This window comes from Capricornis sumatraensis, chromosome X, assembly GCF_032405125.1.
Source record: "Capricornis sumatraensis isolate serow.1 chromosome X, serow.2, whole genome shotgun sequence".
In the NCBI taxonomy this organism is placed as follows: domain Eukaryota; kingdom Metazoa; phylum Chordata; class Mammalia; order Artiodactyla; family Bovidae; genus Capricornis; species Capricornis sumatraensis.
Window position 1 is genome coordinate 128,731,276 of NC_091092.1, and position 23,490 is coordinate 128,754,765.

At 39.3% G+C, this 23,490-nt stretch overlaps 1 protein-coding gene across 1 annotated transcript in view; it reads right to left on the reverse strand.

Annotated features, from left to right (window-relative positions):
- PPEF1 (protein phosphatase with EF-hand domain 1) overlaps nt 1-23,490 on the reverse strand; it is an 88,154-nt gene that overhangs the window by 34,482 nt on the left and 30,182 nt on the right. Inside the window, exons 6-8 of the mRNA XM_068963316.1 lie at nt 20,974-21,020; nt 3,051-3,217; nt 189-225 (exon numbers count right to left, since the gene is read on the reverse strand). Coding sequence (XP_068819417.1) covers nt 189-225; nt 3,051-3,217; nt 20,974-21,020 — 251 coding nt within the window. The remainder of the gene's footprint in view (nt 1-188; nt 226-3,050; nt 3,218-20,973; nt 21,021-23,490) is intronic.

The window sequence follows — 23,490 nt, forward strand, 5'->3', positions numbered from 1 at the left end:
AAAGGCTTGGTTTAGCACAGAAAGAGAAAACAGGTCTTCACCATGGCCAGGGCTTCCTTTTGTGCTTTTATTGGCCTGGACTCTGATTAATTTTCCCATCATCCTTCTTGAAGCTTTTTCTTTTTTTAAACTTTTATGTATAAACAGCAAAGAGGATGTAAAAAAAAAAAAAAGTAGATGAGTCTTACCTTATATTTATGTAAAATTTCTTTCGTGAAGCCATACCTGAAAAAAACAATGGGATTTCAACTCTTTCACTGAATGTTGATAACTCCCACTCGCATGAGTCAAGTCATGCAAAAAAGCAAGTCCTTGACATCTTACTATCTATCACAAGTACCAAAAACTCAAGCAACTAGACTTCAGTTGGAATTGTTACTTACTCAAGTCTTTGCTAGGCACTATGGGAAAGAACAAAGCAGCTGATGATGTCATCCCTACCCTCAAGGAGTTTAGAGTATAGCTGGGAAAAGAAGATAAATTTTCATGAAACCAATACAAGACAACTTAAGAAATATGTGGTAGGCACCGGTGTCTAAGTACTGCAACTATTCAGAGATGTGTGCTGTGGCCACTGAGGGAAGGTGTGTGGGAGAATGTTTTTCATTTAAATAGAATTTCTCAGACATCCTATACCTTATGGTAAATGAATGATTAGGAGGGAAAAAAGACCAAAGACAAAGAAAAGCCTAGAAGGTAATAAGTTGGTTCTTAATACTCTCTCTGACATAGCTCATGTAATGGTATTGAGGGTTTTAATAAAAAGTATCAGGAAGTTTAATGCCTGAATACCAGTCACTAAAAGGGATTTAATGATGAGATGTTTTTTTCCAATACTTTCCTTGCCTTAAGATAATAATATATACCTTGAACACCCAACAAAGTAAAGTCAGAATGCAGCATACTCACTCCAGGTTTCCACAGAAATCATGTCATGTGAAGCTTCTACAGTGTAACATGATGTTTCCAGAAATGAACTCAGTCCTGCCTATTCAACAGCACTTCAAATCTCTAATCAGCTTACCCCCAGCTGAACTCATCATCCTCCCTCAGCCCACCTTTCTCCTCTTATCATGTTCCCAGTATCAGTGATATTGTAAATTCAACCTAGGAACCTGGAGGTCATCTTGATTCTCTCTTCTTTCAGGTCCTCCATACCACAATACCAAGCCTTAAATCAATGCCTAAACTCCTCTTGAATCTGTCTACTTCTTTGTGTCTCCATCTCCCAGTCTAAGTGAGAACCCATCATCTATCTCTTCAACTACTATATTTCCTACTGGCATCCCCATATCCATTTTTGTCCCTCACCAAACTACTCTTACTGCTGCATCTTACAACACAAATTTTATAATACTCTTCAACGATTTTCTTCTGTCCTCAGAAGAAAGCTCAAATTCCTCTACAATAATTTCTTACGTCTCCAGCCCTATCAGGTACTATCCTGTTCTTCAGTTTATGCTTCTCCTATCCTGAATTTCTTTCAAATCTAAAAAGTCCTTTCTCAATCTGCCTAAGTTGTCTCTTCACTGTGGAACACTGTTTCCCATCCACTCCTGCCATGGTCCTCTCTTGGTTTCCTAATTCATCCTTCAGGTCTCAGGCTAATGTCATATTTCTATGGGAGAACCTTCCAACCACCTCTCAGACAGGTTGGATCTCCCTCTTAACAAATTCATCACACTTGAAAAACCTGCTCAACTGTGTCTTCCCTGCTAGATGTAAATTCTAGGAGGGCAGGGGCCATGTCTCTTTCAGTAACCATTCAGCACTAGATGCTGAAGCTGAAGCTCCAACACTCTGGCCACCTGACGCGTAGAGGTAACTCACTGGAAAAGTCCCCGATGCTGGGAAAGACTGATGGCAGGAGGAGAAGGGGGTGACGGAGGATAAGATGGATGGATGGCATCACCAACTCAATGGACATGAGTCTGAGCAAACTCTGGGAAATGGTGAAGGACAGGGAAGACTGGCATGCTGCAGTTCATGGGGTCACAAAGAGTCGGACGACTAAGCGACTGAACAGCAACAACAACAAATAGAACTGAAGAGCTAAATAAATGGAAGAATAAATGGCATGCCCAAATAAATGTTTTGAGCTATATTACATATATGTATTGAGCTATATTATATTTATATATATATATATATATAGCCTCTGAAAATAGCCTTGGGATTTTTTTCCTTCATATTTAGCATTTTCTTCCATACCTTAGGGTTAGAATTGAAACTCTTGTTTTCAGGCCAAGTGCCAAAACTGCCCCAAAAAGAAAACTCATCAGTTGCTGAGCTTTGATTCAGGCACTCAAAAGCCCAGGACTGAAGCATTTAACATGCCATGCCTTCTACTTCCCTAGTGCAAACTGGATTCTGTTTTTTCATAAAACAAGAAACAAAATGAAAAGAAAAGGAGGAGAGGAGGAGGAAGGGAAAGGGGAAAGGAGGAGGAGGAAAGAAAGGAAAGAACATTTGTCACTTACTGTGCCTTTCACAGCAAAAACTGGTAAACCACTTAACCAATCTTTATTCCCCCAACTTCCAGTGAGTCAGGTAGCTGAAATGCTATGTTACCACTATTCTCAAATATGTTTATGAACAACTATGCCAGAAGCAATCACATGTCATAAAAAAAAATACACACATCAGTGAAAAACACAGTACTAGTTTCCGAGACAACTTCTGAGGCAAGCCAAAAGAGTATCGAGAGAATGAGTCCATCTAAACCTGCTCATAGAACAACTCCACCTCCAAACCTGGCCTAACTTGTCTAGAAAGCACACAATTTGACTTGGGAAGGGTGGGCATGGGAGGAAGAACATAATAGAAGGGAGAAGGAAGGATTGGAAGAAAAGATAAGAAGGGAATTTCAGAGCAATTTATACTCACACAGTAGAGGATTGAGGGAGGTAAACTGGGGTAAGAACTGAGATCTTCCTTGAGATTCTCATCCCTACTTCTCTACACTCACCTCTAACTCTCTGCTAGGAAATAAACATGGTAGCATTCTCCAGAACAGGAAACAAAAGAGGAAATCTACAGGGCTAGGTTACCTCATATTCATCATAAAATCCTCATGGTTGCCTCTGTTCAAGTGCAGGTCATTTGGGTACACAAGAAAACTCACAAACAGGATCATTAGGATCTCCATGGAATTTTTTCCTCGATCTACAAAATCACCATTAAAAACATATGGGTTGGTCACTGAGGGGAGACCATTCTGTGGAAGGAAGAGGGGGGAAAAGGAGCAGTTAAAAGAATGTACTTTTAAAAGTAAGGTCTTGTACTTAACATTCACATGGATATGGAGAAAAGAGGCTGAGTCAGTTCTTCCACTGGGAAAAACCTGCTCACCCACTCAAGCCAATTTCGCTCTTCCAGGGCAAGGGTGAAAGGTTTCACTCTTCTCCTGCAAGAGACCTTTTGGAAGTAAAGAATTAGCTTGGGACAGGAAGACTCCAGGGGGGTGGCTCATCCTACTCACTCCCACCCATGAAAACTATGAGTTTTCTCTGAAAGGACCTGATAATTATCCTATTAAAAATGGATTCTTTCATCTCTTCCTTGGGTAGAAGAGGGAAAAACACTGAACTAAGTAAGAGCCAGAAGTCGTTCATTCTAAGGGACCCTCTGTTTAATTTCTCTAGGCTGTGATTCTCTCAATTTGTAAAAACAACTCCATCCCAGATCAAAAATGAGAGATAGGATATCAAAGTGTAAGGTACTGTCCAACTGTGAGCAGAGCTAATACACCATCAGTCCACTCTGATACAATTACACCAGGTATTGGAGGCATGTGTTCTAGACTGCTCACCAACCAGAGCCATATTTGTTGTTTAATATGTGGATTACCACTCCTTTAAAATATAGTGTTAGCATAAAAAAGGACTGGGATTAGGACAAAGGTCTGATCTTTATAGCAGCTATTCTTTCCTTTACTTCTGTACTAGTAAACTCTAAAATAAAACATGCCATGCCTGGTAGAGAAACGGTTGAGTGCATTTTTATTGCATAGTAAGATAATTCAAATGTCTAAAAAATACATTACAAAAAGAAAATTTTAAGTACTCATATATTCTAATGTATGTCCTCTTTCAAAAAAGTTACCTTCAAGAAGTAATTCACATATTCTAGTTATGTTAATCTTTTTCAAATGATTTTCAATTTTTTCTTTTGTTAGGTTTCAAATTATGTAAGAAAATATTATTACTTTATAGTCATCACCTAGTATTTATATACATTTTAAATTGTTCATATCAATATGACAAAAATAGTTGAAAAAATAAAATACAAGTTGTAGCATATAACTTAGGAATTCCAGAAGTCAGTATGCAACAAAACATGTTCTGAAGGCATCTGGAAAAGAGCAAGCAAGCAGTGGTGTGGTGTTCTAGGCCAGAAGACTTATTCTCTAATTCAGCTCCACTATTACCCATGTGTCCCTGGGCAAGTTATTTGATCATTATGAACTCTAGTTTCCTCATCTGTTAAATGACAACTTCCATGCTTATCATACAGGGCTACTTTGGAACTCACATGAGACTGTAGTGTGTAAAAACTACAGTGTGCTTTTAGTATAGTGTGCAAAAATTATAAAGCACCACACAAACTAAGAGATTCATTTTATTATGACCTCCATGTTATTTCTGACTTTACAATCCCACTACTTTATATTGTCTTATACATGAATTCACATAACCTATTCACACTGGGCTTAGCTAGTGTGAGCCAATTATAAAAATATAGGCTATTGCTCATCAAAACATAAAGGAAAAGGGAGTGATTCTGCATCTCTAATACTCTTCCTTCCCCCAGACTTCAGCTGGCTGCGATGAGTAACCTGGAGAAGTCTGAGGAGTGCTGGAGGCTATAGGTTCTATCAGGATGTCCAGGACTGAAGGGGGCTTAAGGAGCAGCAGAAGAACTAGGCCTGAAGGGTCATGTAGACTCTGTGATTAAGGGGACACTTTGTCTCAGAGCATGTGTGTGGTCTTGGTTGGGGGGGAGGGATCTGGATCTTACAGGAAAGGTAGGAGAACTTTCACATCTCTGAAACTAAAAGAATACTAACACTTCATTTAGAGACACCTAGGAACACAAGAGACTTCCTCTCACACTCTTGATGCAGGAGCAGAAAGTGTTGTTGTGCCTCCAACTATGGAGAAGCTTAGCCTAGCTTAAGTAGAAAATTTAAAATGGAAATAACCTCATATTTAAGAGGATCCAGTAACAACAGAGAGACAGACCAATCAGACCTACTAAAGTACCATCCCCTAATGAAGTAACAGTGCTGGAGGAGACAGAGGCCAACTTTTTAAAAAATGAGAGTACCATGAAATAAAGAACAGAAAGTCAGTAATTCTTGGCATTAAAAATATGCTATTGAAATTTAACATATCAATAGACTGGTGATAACTAAAAGATAAAATGGTTGAAAAATACATTGCTGACCTGAAAGAGCAAGCAGATGAAAAATCTCTCACAAAGAGCAAAAGGCAAAACGCTGGAAATCATGAGGAGTGAGTAAGAGATTAGAGTTCAGAGTAAAGAGAACTAATATGCCAACAATAAGCATGCGAGAATCAGGAAAAAGGAACAGATGGAGAAGAGGCAATAATTACATAAATAAGAGAGGGAATTTTCTACAGTTTAAAATGAGACTTCACCCTGAAGTATGAAAGAGCTCATGACTTCTGTGTTCAGTGAACTTGTACTGATTGCTTGTTATGCACCAGAGATAATTTTAGGTGTTAGAAACATAGAAGTAAACAATACAAAGTCCCTGCATTCAAAGAGCTTGTATTTAAAGAACCTAGCATCCACATGCCCCACAGAGGAAAACACTCAAGAACATATTTTAACCAAATAAGAGCAGTAACAATAAAAAGTCCTGAAACCTGGGAAGGGCTAAGAGAAAAGATTACAGATGTGAACAATGAACCTTGCAATACATAATTAAATATAAATCAATAGCAATAATGTAAAAATTGTATTCTCTGAAACAGCTAACAGAAAAACCTAAATGAACTTTTTGGCCAACCCAATTCAAAACAAGGATTCAAGAAATAGAAGAGATGTACTATGAAGGAAATCTAATAATGGTCAAGAACTAAAAATCTGGCATGAGCCAAAACTAAGGATTTGTAGGGGATGCGAAGGGAGAAAAGTAAAATTCTCTACAAATCTCATCTGAATGGGGAATGTACATGGAAAGTGTGAAAACAAATAAATTTATCTTACTGGAGGAGAGAGAGGATAATGAAGACGGAATAAAGTTATAGCTATTTGAGAAGTATACACACATACATCATTTATTAGAAATGTCAGGAATGGGAAGATAACAACTAATGAATAGGAAAGCATGGTAAAAATGCCAAAGAAAACAATAATTTAAAAAACTTCACCAAAACAGCAAAAAGAAAGACTACTTTATTTTTTTTTCCTTTAAAGTTTGGTAATTTTATTAGAATGTACTTTAGATAGTAGTTCTTTGTTTAAATTGTCAAGTACATGTGTGCTGTTTTTGCAAAACCAATACAGTATTGTAAAGTAAAAAAAAAAAAAAAGAAAACTTCCTTGAATTACAGAAAGACTACTTTAAAGCACAAAACACCAAGTATGTATAGTTTGTGAGAAATATACATGAAAAAAAAATAAAGGGAGTCTGAAAGCAAGGAAAATGCAACAAAGAAAAGGTAAAAATGAAAATATTAATATTTGACAAAGTGGAATTTAATATTCAAAGTGCTAAAAATTATCCTGAAGCAACATTATATCATAATAATGGGCACTTTATGAAGAAGGTTCAACTTATAAACTTGTATTCAATAAACAAAAGAATAAGTTTTTGCTTCATATGTTTACTATAAATGCAAAAAGAAAATTTTTAAAAACAGAGTAAATTATTCAAACTTAATTATTGGTTTAAAATAATGTCCACAAATTATTTGATACTCCCTTTAAAAGGTGAAGCCTAACACCACTCCCTGAATGTGGGCTGGACTTAGTGATTTGCTTCTAAGGAAGGAATAAGAAACAAAAGCAGGAGTGCTGATGTGCAACCGTGGAGATTAAGTCATAAAGGAGACTGCAGCCTCCTATCTGCTCTCTCGGCTCACTCACTCTAGAAAAAGTGACTGCTCTGTCATGAGAACACTCAGGTACCCTGTGGAGAGGACCATGTGGCTGTTCTGTCAACAGCCAGCAAGGGGCTAACTGAAAAGCTGTGTCCGCAGCCATATGAGTCAACAATCTTGGAAGTGGGTCCACCAGGTCCAGTCAACCTTACAAATGACTGCAGCCCTGGTCAACAGCTTGACTGCCAGCTCATGAGAGACCTTCAGGCAGAACCACCCAGCTAAGGTGTACTCAGATTTCTGAACCACAGAAACTGTGAGATACTAAACATTTGCAGTTTTAAGCCAGTAAGTACTGGGGTAATTTGTTATACAGAAATATATATAATATACATATTTTAAAAGATACAAATGGAAAAAATTGAATGTACAGTTTACCCTTGAACATTGAGGGTTTGAGCTGCAAGGGTCCACTTAAACACAAATTTTTAGTGTAGTAAATACTACACTACTGCATGGTCCATTGTTGGTTGAATCTTTGGATAAAGAGGAACTGCTGATGAGGAGGGCCAACAATCAGTTATACATGGATTAACTCTTGTTCAAGGGTCAACTGTATAACTAATGAACTTAATAGATAGAAATACAAAGAACTCTACATCCTATGAATAGCGGGTACAATTAATTTTTCATTTGTCCACGGAGGTTTCACGAGAATTTATCATATACTTGATTTCAAAGAAATCCTTAACAAATTCAAAATAATAAACATTTCATAGGACACATTCTCATATCATAATCCAATAAAACCTGAAGCAAACAATATGATGCAAAAAAATTCTAGCTTTTTGAATTAAGGTCCTTGGAAATTAAATATTATAGTCTTCATAACCATTGGATTAAAGAGGAAATTAACAGCAATATTATAAATTTGATAGAAGACTCAGTAACAACTAAAGTAAGAAAAACTGTGTAGTCTTAAATGCCTTCATTATTAAAGAAGATGCATATGAAAGACTATATTCACCTTAACACATTAGAAAAATAAAATCAATTAGATAAAGATAAAAGCTGAAATTAATGAACTGGAAAACAAAAAAATGAAAGCTATATGATCCAAAGAGTGATTCTTTGAAAGAACTAATAAAATTGATGATAAAACTCATCATAAGCCTGATTAAGGATAAGTAAAAAAAGATAACGAAAAACATTTAAGATTAAAGATTAGAAAAAAGACAAAGATATAGAGAAGTAAGTTTTAACATATATATAAAAAGAGAATATAATATTGGACTCTGTGGCAATATACTTTGACAATCTAGAGAAATGGAAGATTTTCTTGAAAATTAGAAGCTACTAAAACCGATTCTAGTAAAGATACTAAAACTGATCCTAAAACTGGAATGGGTGAATTTAACTCAGATGATCATTACATCTACTACTGTGGGCAAGAATCCCTTAGAAGAAACGGTGTAGCCCTCAGACGCAAAAAGAGTCTGAAATGCAGTTCAGTTCAGTTGCTCAGTCGTGTCCAACTCTTTGCGACCCCATGAATCGCAGCACGCCAGGCCTCCCTGTCCATCACCAACTCTCGGAGTCCACTCAGACTCACATCCATCGAGTCAGTGATGCCATCCAGCCATCTCATCCTCGGTCGTCCCCTTCTCCTCCTGCTCCCAATCCCTCCCAGCATCAGAGTCTTTTCCAATGAGTCAGCTCTTCGCATGTGGTGGCCAAAGTACTGGAGTTTCAGCTTTAGCATCATTCCTTCCAAAGAAATCCCAGGGCTGATCTCCTTCAGAATGGATTGGTTGGATCTCCTTGCAGTCCAAGGGACTCTCAGGAGTCTTCTCCAACACCACAGTTCAAAGGCATCAATTCTTCAGCGCTCAGCCTTCTTCACAGTCCAAATCTCACATCCATACACGACCACAGGAAAAACCATAGCCTTGACTAGGCAGACCTTAGTTGGCAAAGTAATGTCTCTGCTTTTGAATATGCTATCTAGGTTGGTCATAACTTTTCTTCCAAGGAGTAAGCATCTTTTAATTTCATGGCTGCAATCACCATTTGCAGTGATTTTGGAGCCCCCCAAAATTGTGTTTGACACTATTTCCCCATCTATCTCCCATGAAGTGATGGGACCAATGCCATGATCTTTGTTTTCTGAATGTTGAGCTTTAAGCCAACTTTTTCACTCTCCTCTTTCACTTTCATCAAGAGGCTTTTTAGTTCCTCTTCACTTTCTGCCACAAGGGTGGTGTCATCTGCTTATCTGAGGTTATTGTTATTTCTCCCAGCCATCTTGATTCCAGTTTGTGTTTCTTCCAGTCCTGAAATGCAGTACTTGGATGCAATCTCAAAAACGACAATGATCTCTGTTCGTTTCCAAGGCAAACCATTTACTATCATAGTAATCCCAGTAATCCAAGCCTATGCTCTAACCAGTAATGCTGAAGAAGCTCAAGTTGAACAGTTCTATGAAGACCCATAAGACCTTCTAGAACTAACACCCAAAAACATGTCCTCTTAATTATATGGGACTGGAAGGCAAAAGGAGGAAGTCAAGAGATACCTGGAGTAACAGGCAAATTTGGCCTTGGAGTACAAAACGAAGCAGGGCAAAGGCTAACAGAGTTTTGCCAAGAAAATGCACTGGTCATAGCAAACACCCTCTTCCAACAACACAAGAGAAGACTCTACACATGGACATCACCAGATGGTCAACACTGAAATCAGACTGATTATATTCCTTGCAGCCAAAGATGGAGAAGCTCTATACAGTCAGCAAAAACAAGACCAGGAGCTGACTGTGGCTCAGATCATGAACCCCTTATTGCCAAATTCAGACTTAAATTGAAGAAAGTAGGGAAAACCACTAGACCATTCAGGTATGACCTAAATCAAATCCCTTATGATTATACAGTGGAAGTGACAAATAGATTCAAGGGATTAGATCTGATAGACAGAGTGCCTGAAGAACTATGGACGGAGGTTTGTGACATTATACAGAAGGCAGAGATCAAGACCACCCCCAAGAAAAAGAAATGCAAAAAGGCAAAATGGTTGCCTGAAGGGATCTTAAAAAAAGCTCAGAAAAGAAGAGAAGCTAAAGGCAAAGGAGAAAAGGAAAGATATACCCATTTGAATGCAGAGTTCCAAAGAATAGCAAGGAGAGATAAGAAAGTCTTTGCAAAGAAATATGTGAAAACAATAAAATGGGAAAGACTAGAGATCTCTTCAGAAAATTAGAGATACCAACGAAAATTTCATCCAAAGATGAGCACAATAAAGGACAGAAATAGTATGGACCTAACAGAAGCAGAAGATATTAAGAAGAGGTGGCAAGAATACACAGAAGAACTATACAAAAAAGATCTTTATGACCCAGATAACCACGATGGTGTGATCACTCACCTAGAGCCAGACATCCTGGACTGTGAAGTCAAGTGGGCCTTAGAGAGCATCACCACGAACAAAGTGGAGGTGATGGAATTCCAGTTGAGCTATTTCAAATCCTGAAAGATGATGCTGTGAAAGTGCTGCACTCAATATGCCAGCAAATGTGGAAAACTCAGCAGTGGGCACAGGACTGGAAAAGGTCAGTTTTCATTTCAATCCCATAGAAAGGCAATGCCAAAGAATGCTCAAACTACCACACAATTGCACTCATCTCACACGCTAGTAAAGTAATGCTCAAAATTCTCCAAGCCAGGCTTCAACAGTACATGAACCATGAACTTCCAGATGTTCAACCTGGATTTAGAAAAGGCAGAGGAACCAGAGATCAAATTGCCAACATCTGCTGGACCATCAAAAAAGCAAGAGAGTTCCAGAAAAACATTAACTTTTGCTTTATTGACTATGCCAAAGCCTCTGACTGTGTGGATCACAACAAACTGTGGAAATTTCTTAAAGAGATGGGAATATCAGACCACCTGATCTGCCTCCTGAGAAATCTGTATGCAGGTCAAGAAGTAACCATTAGAACTGGACATGGAACAACAGACTGGTTTCAAATCAGGAAAGGAGTACGTCAAGGCTGTATATTGTCACCCTGCATATTTAACTTATATGCGGAATACATCATGCAAAATGCTGAGCTGGATGAAGCACAAGCTGGAATTAAGATTGCCAGGAGAAATATCAATAACCTCAGATACGCAGATGGCACGACCCTTATGGCAGAAAGTGAGGAAGAACTAAAGAGCCTCTTGGTGAAAGTGAAAGAGGAGAGTGAAAAAGTTGGCTTAAAACTCAACATTCAGAAAACTAAGATGATGGCATCTGGTCAAATAACTTCATGGCAAATAAATGGGGAAACAACGGAAACAGTAAGAGACTTTATTTTGGAGGGCTCCAAAATCACTGCAGATGGTGACCGCAGCCATGAAATTAAAAGACACTTACTACTTGGAAGAAAAGCTATGATCAACCTAGACAGCATATTAAAAAGCAGAGGCATTACTTTACCAACAAAGGTCCATCTAGTCAAAGCTATGGACTATAAAGAAGGCTGAGCGTCAAAAATTGATGCTTTTGAACTGTGGTGTTGGAGAAGACTCTTGAGAGTCCCTTGGACTGCAAGGAGATCCAACCAGTCCATTCTGAAGGAGATCAGTCTTGAATATTCATTGGAAGGACTGATGCTGAAGCTGAAACTCAATACTCTGGCCACCTGATGCGATAAACCAACTTATTTGAAAAGACCCTGATACTGGGAAAGATTGAGGGCAGGAGGAGAAGGGGACAACAGAGTATGAGATGGTTGTATGGCATCACTGACTCAATGGACATGAATTTGAGTAGGCTCCAGGAGTTGGTGATGGACAGTGAAGCCTGGCATCCTGCAGTTCACAGGGTTGCAGAGTCAGACACGACTGAGCAGACTGAACTGAATTGACTGAAAACTGATTCAAAAGAAGTAGAACACTAAAAAAGTGCATTGGCTGCATACAGCTTTTTTTCTTTTTTAAAAGCTTTTTTTTGTCTACTTTTTAATTTATTTTTTAACTAGAAGATAATTCCTTTACAATATTGTGTTGGCTTCTGCCATACATCAACATGAATCAGCCATAGGTATATTATGTCTCCTCCTTCTTGAACCTCCCTCCATTTCCCACCCCATCCCACCTCTTGAAGTGGTCACAGAGCACCACCTTTCAGCTTCCTGTGTCATACAGCAAATTCCCACTATCTATTTTACACAAGGTAACTGCAGTCATGAAATTAAAAGATGCTTACTCCTTGGAAGAAAAGTTATGACCAACCTAGACAGCATATTCAAAAGCAGAGACATTACTTTGCCAACTAAGGTCTGCCTAGTCAAGGCTATGGTTTTTCCTGTGGTCATGTATGGATGTGAGAGTTGGACTGTGAAGAAAGCTGAGCACCTAAGAATTGATGCTTTTGAACTGTGGTGTTGGAGAAGACTTGAGAATCCCTTGGACTGCAAGGAGATCCAACCAGTCCATTCTAAAGGAGATCAGCCCTGGGATTTCTTTGGAAGGAATGATGCTAAAGCTGAAACTCCAGTACTTTGGCCACCTTATGCGAAGAGCTGACTCATTGGAAAAGACTCTGATGCTGGGAGGGATTGGGGGCAGGAGGAGAAGGGGACGACAGACGATGAGATGGCTGGATGGCATCACTAACTCGATGGATGTGAGTCTGAGTGGACTCCGAGAGTTGGTGATGGACAGGGAGGCCTGGCGTGCTGCGATTCATGGGGTCGCAAAGAGTCGGACACGACCGAGTGACTGAACTGAACATATATGTTTCCATGCTACTCTCTCAATTGGTCCCAGCCTTTCCTTCTCCAGCTGTAGAAAGGAACACATTTGAGTCAGTTCTAATGAGGCGGATAAACCTAGATCCTATTATACAGAGTGAAGTAAGTCAGAAAAAGAAAAACAAATATTGTGTATTAACGCATATATGGCATCTAGAAAGATGCTACTGATGAATCTACTTGCAGGACAGCAATGCAGATGGAGACATAGAGAACAGACTTGCATGTGGCTTTAGAGCAGAGCTCTCTTTCCATTTTCAAAAGCAAATAGTTTTTTTTTAAGCAAATAGTTTTGAGGTTCCTTCAACCAATGATTCCCATCCTTGGCTGCATATTAGAATCACATGACAATTCCTAGCTGTCCATCAGCATCTCTGGGAGTGGAACTCAGTAGGTTTTTTTTTTTCCCCCTATTTCCTTGAGTGATTACAATGTATAGCCAAGTTTGAGCACAAGGGATTTAAGTTCTAAACCACAGAAAAAGATGTAAATCTCTCCAATTTATCTCATATCAGTATAACCTTAGTATAAAAATTTGAGAAAAACAGCAGCCAAAATTTGAACAAAGATGTAAACTATTTTTCACTGGGATGACCAATCTTCTGGTAGTAGAATTCATCTCCAGTTAAATCAACTTTGTTTATGGGTATTTCACCTCTTCTATGAGCCATGAATAGTGAATTTCTTTAGTCAAACCTAATTTTAAGCCCCAAATAATAATGATCAGCTAAGCCATACACCTTACATAGCACACTTGACACCCAATAAGCTTTAACCTTTTCAAAAAAATCCCACATCTTCAAAAGAATAAGAATTGTGATAATGAAGCTCATTCAGTAGAAAATGTCACTGACTCTGAAAGTGATTCTAAAAGGAGTCCTAAATATATACTGAACTTCTGTTAAGTGTTGAGCCTCTGAAGGCAAAGGCAAGACTTATTTGGGTGTATAAGATCTGTACTGTTATGGGGAGGGCGGTGGGAGGGGGGCTCATGTTTGGGAAAGCATGTACACCCATGGTGGATTCATGTCAATGTATGGAAAAACCAATACAGTATTGTAAAGTAAAATAAAGTAAAAATAAAAATTTAGTTAAAAAAAAAAAAGATCTGCACTGTTGGTCCAAGACTAGTTATATTACTTTACACAGTCTGAGTTCAAATACATGTTAGTCTTAGAATAATAGGAGAACTGGAAAACAGATAAAAAGATGATCTAAGTCTTCTGGGACATGGGTCTCTAGGATATTTAGACTCTGGTTACTGAGGCTTCTCTGGATTTCTTTCAAAAGAGGACTCACTGCTGCTGAGTGAACCCATCCTTCACTCAGCTCCAGTAAAGCAAACTCTCTGGCTGATTCCACAGTCGATACACAACAAACCACCTATGTTATGGTAATACAGTTGACAAATATAGAAAACCCAGGGTTAACTACGACTCTGCACAGCATCAGATGACCTTCAGGGGGAAAGGTAGCAGACCACAAAACTAAGTTGAGTAGAGATTAAGAGTCTTATTTCCCTCTGATATATTTTACATAAGACATCTAGAAGTAACTGCAATTTTTTTGGACATTTTCCCAAAGCACATCAAATAACCTCTGGACCCCAACTCCACATTACTTTAATTTTTATTTTGTTTGCAAACTCTATTTAAGAGATCTGTTCTGATTGTAACATACTGTCTTAATTTTAAAGGGTAAAGAATTGACTGCTGTGGCAGTAGGAAGCATATCAGCAACAAAGAAAAAAGAAAATATTTAATGACCTTCACAGCTGGCAAATTTGGGTCATAAGGGGTGGGATGGAGGATGGTGGGGAAGAGAGAAAGAAAAGGCTGTCTGGCTCCCACAGACAACATCAGTATGACACCCACAGGGTTGAGAAGTAATTAGCTTCTCTCTGTCCATGTGCACCTCTCTTTCAACTGCAGGAGGTCTCCACAGACAGCATCAATTTAACAAACTAACTTGCCAATACTTAGTCTAAAATTTCCAGCTTTCTATTCAATGAGGAAAAATGTCTTGTAATTTTAGCAAGGCTAAAGTTCTGAATGAAGAATTCCAAATTGGTCACTTCAATTCAGCAAGAGTGGCTGATTAAAATTAACCTTTTCAGGAAATAAAGTCTAAAAATAGGACCTAACTAATGCCAATGGAAACAGTGACAGATTTTATTTTCTTAGGCTCCAAAATCACTATGGATGGTGACTGAAGCCATGAAATTAAAAGACGCTTACCCCTTGGAAGAAAAGCTATGACAAATCTAGACAGCATATTAAAAAAAAGAGACATCACTTTGCCACCAAAGGTCGGTATAGTCAAAGCTATGGTTTTTCCAGTAGTCATGTACGGATGTGAGAGCTGGATCATAAAGAAGGCTGAATGACAAAGAATTGATGCTTTTGAATTGTGGTGCTGGCGAAGACTCTTGAGAGTCCCTTGGACTGCAAGAAGATCAAACCAGTCAATCCTAAAGGAAATCAACACTGAATATTCATTAGAAGGATATATACTGAAGCCCCAATACTACGGTCACCTGACGTGAAAAGCTGACTCACTGCTAAAGACTTTGATGCTAGGAAAGATTGAGGGCAGGAGGAGAAGGGGGTGACAGAAGATGAGATGGTTGGATGGCATCACTGACTCAATGGAGATGAGTTTGAGCAAACTCCGGGAGTTAGTGAAGGACAAGGAAGCCTGGCGTGCTGCAGTCCACGGGGTTGCAAAGAGTCAGACACAACTTAGCGACTGAACAACAACTAATGCCATGTAAACGTGTTCACTTGATGATATCCAAAGCCATATAAAGTTGAGATACTCTTTTAGTAAAGGTGTGTCATGGTTAATCATATGGCACTCAAAGGAATTCCTTACAAACCTAGATAGGATTGTGAGCTGAAACTGTCTAGCTTAGTCTTAAGGTGCTAAATGATATAATTTGTAAGGATAACCAAATATTAAAGAAACTAAAAATGTCAAAACAAAAATGATCACTTGTACAAATTCCATCATTTATTGCAGCACACCACAAAAAAGGTGTGGGATTAATCTTTTCTGATTCTTCAAAACTTTCCTTCATAATCAGGCACTTTCTAAATTACTAAAACTCTTTGAAGGGATTGTCTTAATGTTACCTCATCCAGAAAGTCTCCCACGACTTAGGTGCCCTTCCAATGTGCTCCCTTGGAACCTTGCATACCCCAATTATAACATGTCCTACCCTGAACTATCTTGTCTTTTTATTGGTTGACCTACCCCACTAAACTGTGATGCCTTAGGGGCCAAAAGCTGCATCTTAGTCACACTGTATCACCAACATAGCAGAGTATCTCATTTATAATGGGTATTTAATAAATATATGTGAAATGAATGAAATTTATACTTATCTTTGTATCTTCCCACAGTTTTTACACAGGGCTTTGAACACTGTAGGGACTAGATAAAAGTTTACTGAATGAATAAATTAGTGGACAGATGCACTTCTGCATATGATCAGTTGTAACAAATAAAAGTTTTAAACTGAACCAGTCATTTGGATGAAAAGAGTAACATGGCAAGGCATCTCAGGGACCCTACATTGTAACTCTCCCTCTCAGGCTATGCCCTGGGTTGGCCTTGGACCAGCCCCAGCCCTGAAGCCTACTCACTCTATCCTACAAAAAAGAAATGATGAGGGAGAAACTGTCTAGCAAAACACCAACTGAGAGATGAATTACAATTATGCCTTAATTCAAAGCCTGAGTTTTTCCTGGTTTCTCTTTTAGGTTGATGGAAAGAAAAAAGTTAGAGCACAGTATAAGCTTTGGCCACTTACAGCTTAAAAAAATCTCCCACGGGATACAGTTTCCAAACTATTCCCTAAAATTCAAGTTCAACTAGAACTTAAATAAAATAAACCAATTTTAATTAATTAATACTAAAGTACTTTTAATAAATTAAATAATAAGTTAAATAAGGATGAGTTAAAGCCTGGTCACTAGCTGCTTCTAGAAAGAAGAGAGTGAGCCCATGGCTTACACTGAGGTGCCTTAATCCTGTGTGCACCCATGAATGAACCAGAGGAGAGCGTCACATGCAGGTATTACCTATCACTGGGATTTAACACTTTGCTGATGCACTGAGTAACAAGAACCAGTCACCATCACAGAAACTACCTTTTCCTGAAGCAATCAAGTGACTGCTGTGGTCACAGTGAGCGCTTGCTGTAATCCCCGTGCAGGCAAGCTCTGTATCTGATGCCATGAGAGAAACCTACCACTCTCCACCCCTCTCCTCATTTTTAAGGTGTTCTTCCTTTCCTCATCTCCTTTCCTGGCCTATTACTCTTCCCTCACCTAACCTTTCTTTTTTTCATGCTCTCTCATCTTCTTGTACCTAAGGACCAACAACACTCCTCATATTGCAGCACTGCTGAAACGAATTTTCCAGATCAATGAAGTTTATTCCTTTGAAAGCTAAAATACGTTTTTAAACTACTTAACCATTCTGGCTAAGAGTTCTGAAAATGAGCCATTTGGTCTCTTTACTTCTTAACAGAGTGTACACCATAGAACCTCAAACTTTCTTGACCATGCAGGTTCATCAATCTAAGCATCCCCTCAGGCACATCCCCTCAGAAGAGCTCAGGACGGAGCTCTCCCTGACACACACAACCCCATAACACTTAATGTTACTGCTTCATTTCTACCTCATTTTGATAGTTTTAGATCTCCTCGTACTGTCAGAAAGAATTTTACTTTTCATCATTCTCATTCTATCTCACTTTTTCTTTCCCCTCTCACTCCCTAATCTGTGGCAGCATGGGTAACCCGACAGGCAAACTTACAGGAATAATGCATCAGGTAAGGTTTTACAGATATATGGTCATTGGGCATTGAGTAAGGGCCTAGGGCTCGTCCTGTGAGCAAAGTTCATTGGATTTCTGACAGTGATTTCAAGAGTTCAGAGACCCTTTTTACTTAATTCTGGACTTGGGACCGTAGATGAGAGTTTGTTCTTTGGACGGGTGGATATCACTGTCCTTTGTATTCAGGTAGAAACGTACCCAGAACAATTTCTGTTCATGGTTTTAGACCCCACTCTACTTGTACATAGAGAAGGCAATGGCACCCCACTCCAGTACTCTTGCCTGGAAAATCCCATGGACGGAGGAGCCTGGCAGGCTATAGTCTGTGGGGTCGCTAAGAGTTGGATACGACTGAGCTACTTCACTTTCACTTTTCACTTTCATGCATTGGAGAAGGAAATGGCAATCCACTCCAGTGTTGTTGCCTAGAGCATCCCAGGGACGGGGGAGCCTGGTGGGCTGCTGTCTCTGGGGTCGCACAGAGGTGGACACGACTAAAGCGACTTAGCAGCAGCAGCAGCTACTTGTGCAATCTACCACCATTACTCATTTAAACTTTGAATAAAAAGTAAGACAGAAAAGGCAAATTGCTGACTGTCATAAGTTACAGATCATCGTACAGCATAGCTTCCTGAGATGTGTCTGTGTCCTGCCCATTCCTTCCTTGGCCTCTAACTTAGCACACTCCTTACCCACAAGCTAAGTGTCTCACCATCCTCGCAAGGCCACCAGGTCACTCTCCCTTCTCAGACACCATTAATTGCATCATCTTTTCAGTTCTTAAGATGGAAGCCTGCTGTCATCACTGGCTCTTCCCTTAGCTGTCTTTTTTAAACCAGGCAATTTCAAGATTCTGGTGCATGCAGTTTATTCCATGTCCAAGGTACATTTTATCTGCTCCTCACGCAAGTCTGTTAAAATTCTAACTCATGGCTCTACTTTCCAAATATCTTCTTTCCAAACATCCCTCTCACCTCCCTCTACTCAAATCTATCCCAAATAACAGAGCTTTACTCTTTCATCACTGGGCTCTCAATTCCCACTTCCTGAACACCATCATTGGTTAACTCTCAAAATATTTCTTGTTTTCATATGAATGCTATAATTTCACCTTAAGTCCTTTTTATAGTACTTCTTACCACCCACCTCCTCCTGTTCAGTCTTTACATTAGAACTTTCCAGTTTTATATATTCCATTTAGTTTTGCCAATGGAATTAAAGAAACATCCTCTTCTCGTGTCTGTCTACTCCAGTGTCCCTTCCTTGATCACACCTTAGTATCTTCAACTATCTCTTGAGAAATTTTCTTTTCTAATTGCCTAGGAAGTCACTTTTCCCATTTAATTTACTCAACTATTTTCCCTTTTCTGTATTTCTCCCAAACCTCCAGAGAAATAATTATCAGATTTTCTGCTGTGGTTATTACCCACATACCTTCACCTCTCCTCCATCCTCAGATTATAATTGTCAAAAATAACAAGACTGCACTTCTGAACATTTATATGGTGCTATGTGTAGATTTAAACAAATCCCATTCCTCAAACTGTGTAAATGAACTCCCTTCTGCCTTGAACTCATTCAGCAAGACATCCCTCTGGAAATCTGGGCCTCCCTTAGGGACAGTGCTGGACTCCTGACTCCTGCAGGCCTCTGGAAGGAAAGGACCCATTCCTCCCCAGGATGGAGACCTCGGGGGTCAGGAGCTGGAGAGGGTTCACCTGCTCCATAGGTCCACCAACAGACCAACACTTTGGCAGCCTTGGATAAAAGCCTCTCATCCTTCTAGGCTCTGACTAAACTTCCTCTCCTGCTTTTATCTCTCACGCCTGTGGCCAACTCACTCACCACACCTACTCTTCACGTGCTTGATCTCCTCATCTCCAATATTCTCTTTCACTCACTTCAACCACCGACATTCTGGATTCCACCTTGGACCCACTTATCTCCTAGGACTACACCCCTTGCAACTTCTCAACCATCCTACTTCCTGGGTCTTCACCCCAGTAAGCCTGCTCCCTGATAAATATATATACACACACATGGGCTTCCCAGGTGGCACAGTGGCAAAGAATCTGCCTGCCAATGCAGGAAACGCAAGAGACTCAGGTTCGATCCCTGGGTCAGAAAGATCCCCTGGAGTAGGAAATGGCAACCCACTCCAGTATTCTTGCTTGGAAAATTCCTTGGACAGAGAAGCCTGGCTAGCTACAGTTCATGGGGTCGCAAAGAGTCAGACATGACTGAGTGACTGAATACACACACATATATACACACACACGTATATACATAAACACACACATATATATATATATATATATGCGTCACTTCCCTGTACACCTGAAAACAATATTGTAAACCAACTATATTTCAATAATATTAAAAAAATATATTGCAGCCAAAAAAGGAATTAAGGGTCATGGAGGTTATGTGGCTTACTCAAGCTCTCACAGTCCCCGAAGAGTAAAACTGATTTCCCATTATAATAATGAGAATATATTTTCTTTCAGGCCATTTGAGATACCTATGCTGTGGCCAATTATTCGACATGCTATCTTGTGGGGAAGACGTTCTGATCAAAAAGAAAGACGAAGGGGGTGCAACTCTAAAGGTAGAAGTTACCTCAGGATCAATTTTCTATATCTAATCATCCCATAAGCAAATATTTAGGTTGCAATGCTAGCTCACAGAGAGAAATGAATTCAATCAAAGAGATGCACAGAAACTCCATGCCAGCCAAGCTGCTTTGTGCCCTCTGTGCAGGTTTCCACAAACAACACTCAAACGAAAAGGAGTCACAGCATTGGAAGAGCAGCTGAGCCCAGCAATGGTGAATCAGGGTGGAGAAGAGAGCAGTCTGGAACTTTCTATGGGGGACTCCTTTCATGCACAATTAGTGCACACTGGAGGAGAAGACAGCTGTGGCCTGCTCACTTCTGAACAAAATAACAATAAAATTAAAAAACTGCTCCCCTCTCCATCCCGTGTCATCTACACATTTACAAAGTAATAAAGAACATAAATACCACCAGGCACAAATCCTAATGGATCTACAGATAATAATAATATTAAATAGAGACTCAAATCTTTAATTCTTTTTGTGGAAAAAAAAAAACAACAACAAAACTTTCAACTTCTTGAATAAAAAATATCCCATTACATCTGTATTTGTACATATCCCCAATAAAACTAATACTGTTATCTGCTGCAGTCCTGCCTTCGCCCAACAAAAATGTAAATAAATATTTAGCAAAACAATAACTTACCTTATAGAAGATCATAAAAAGGTCATCTAGCTTCCCATGCAAATCACCTGAAAATGAAATGAAAAAAATAAGTATTCAGGAGGAAACAAGAAAATGCCCTTTGTACAAAAGAATTTAAAACCTGAAATACTGCTGATTATGCCAAGCATTCTCAGGACATTGGGTTGTTATCCTATGATGATATTAATTCAACAGACGGTTTGTTTCCATAGCACCCTGTGGAAACTTCATCTCTTTTCCTATTGGGGGAAGCATCCAATGTCATGATTTCCTATTCATTCCGGCCATTTATGCTGTGCTTAGCTCACTCCATGCCAAGTGCCAAACTAAGGGTTTACACAAACTATCTTGTTCAATCCTAAAACCACTAACCACTAGTCAAGTATGGATGTGAGAACTGGACTACAAAGAAAGCTGAGCGCCAAAGAATTGATGCTTTTGAACTGTGGTGTTGGAGAAGACTCTTGAGAGTCCCGTGGACTGCAAGGAGATCAAGCCAGTCAATCCTAAAAGAAATCAGCCCTGAATATTCATTGGAAGGACTGATGTTGAAGCTGAAACTCCAATACTTTGGCCACCTGATGCGAAGAACCAACTCATTGGAAAAGACCCTGATGCTGGGAAAGATTGAAGGTGAGAGGAGAAGGGGACGACAAAGGATGAGATGGTTGGATGGCATCACTGACTCGATGGACATGAGTGTGAGTAAGTTCTGGGAGATGGTGAAGGACAGGGAAGCCTGGCATGCTGCAGTCCATGGGGTCGCAAAGAGTCGGACACGACTGAGTGACTGAACTGAACTGATAACCACTCTATGAGATGGGTATTGTTTTCACCATATTCATTTTATAAATGAGGCTCAGAGTAGTTAAGTAGCTTACAAAGTTGCCTAGCTACCAAGTAACAGAGCTGGAATTCAAACTCAACTTTATCTCACTTCAAAACTGTACTGTACTCTACTGCCTACACTAGGAGAATCTCTAGGAGAACAGCAATATTACTTATCATTAAACCCCTAAAAGCCTCCTATAGTACCTGCTGCATAGTAGGCATTCAATAATTAAGTTCAATTGCTAAATGCACAGCTTTTTAAAGCCATGGTTTCAAGAATATGCAGTAGAACCTGAAACTTAAAAATTGTGAGTAGATATTTGACATTCTCTTAATGAGACTATTACCAAAAATAAAAATGAAGGCATTGCTTTATAAAACTCAAGAAATCATGTAAATATATGAAGTCATTAATTTAAAAACAAGAGCAAATATGTGAATATTCAAAAGCCCTATTTGGATAACTATTTCTAGGTAAATATTTGTCTTTCATAAGCTCTGATCATAAATTTTTATTCCTTATATCCAACTTTATTACCAAATGTAATTTAATTTAGGAATACTTTTCCCCAGTTTGTTTAAAAATGCTACAAACAAAATTAACCAAACATATACAAGAGGTGAGTCTAATTATTATGGGAGTAACAAAATTAAAATACAACATCACCAGCACTTATTTATAAAATGACTACAATATTAATATTAAGCAAGGAGATCGAACCAGTCAATCTTAAAGGAAATCAATCCTGAATATTCATTGGAAGGACTGATGCTAAAGCTGAATCCTTTGGCCACCTGATGCAAAGAGCTGACCCACTGGAAAAGACTCTGATGCTGGGAGAGATTGAGAGTGGGAGAAGGGGACGACAGAGAATGGGATGGTTGGATGGCATCACCGACTTGATGGACTTGAGTTTGACCAAGCTCCGGGAGTTGGTGATGGACAGGAAGTCCTGGCACGCTGCAATCCATGGGGTCAGAGAGTTGGACATGACTAAGCAACTGAACTCAACTCATTTACATATTGTCTAGGGCTGCTTTTGAGCTACTAGGGCAGAGCCGAGTAGTTGGCCACAGAGACCATATGGTTTACAAAGCCAAAATGTTTATCATCCTGTTCCTTAGAGAAAAGCTTGTCAAGCCCTCATCTAGAACATCCCTCGTGGTTAAAGTCACCCACGTTAAAGATCTTGGCCAAAATGTACTCATATGGCCAAAAGTAGGCACTTCATATGGGCTACTGTAGAAGAAAGTTCTGGAGAGCTGTTTTTGACACCTTGATACTGTTTCTTGCTGGGTAACCTAGAAAAGGACCCACCACTTTGAGCTTCAGTCTTCTCACCAGCAAAGTGAGGATAATACAAACTTCTCCACCCACTTCAGGGGGACATGGGGAGACGATGGATGCCGAGGTGCTCCATAGACCATGAAGAGTCCAGAGGGGTTGCTGCTGCTGTTCTTCATGTTCAGTACTATGTGCTGTTGCCACTGGATCCTACAGAGACCCTGGAACTTTTCTGTGATCAGCAAGGCAAGGATAGCACTGGTCACTGGGACATTTACCAGTCAGCAAAAGCCATTTCTGGAGCTTTCAGCAATATGGAAATCAAGAGATTCACTGGCTTCATTGTAACTTTAGGAGCTTTCAAAATTGTGTCAAATAGAAAAATGTAGTTTGGAAAACAT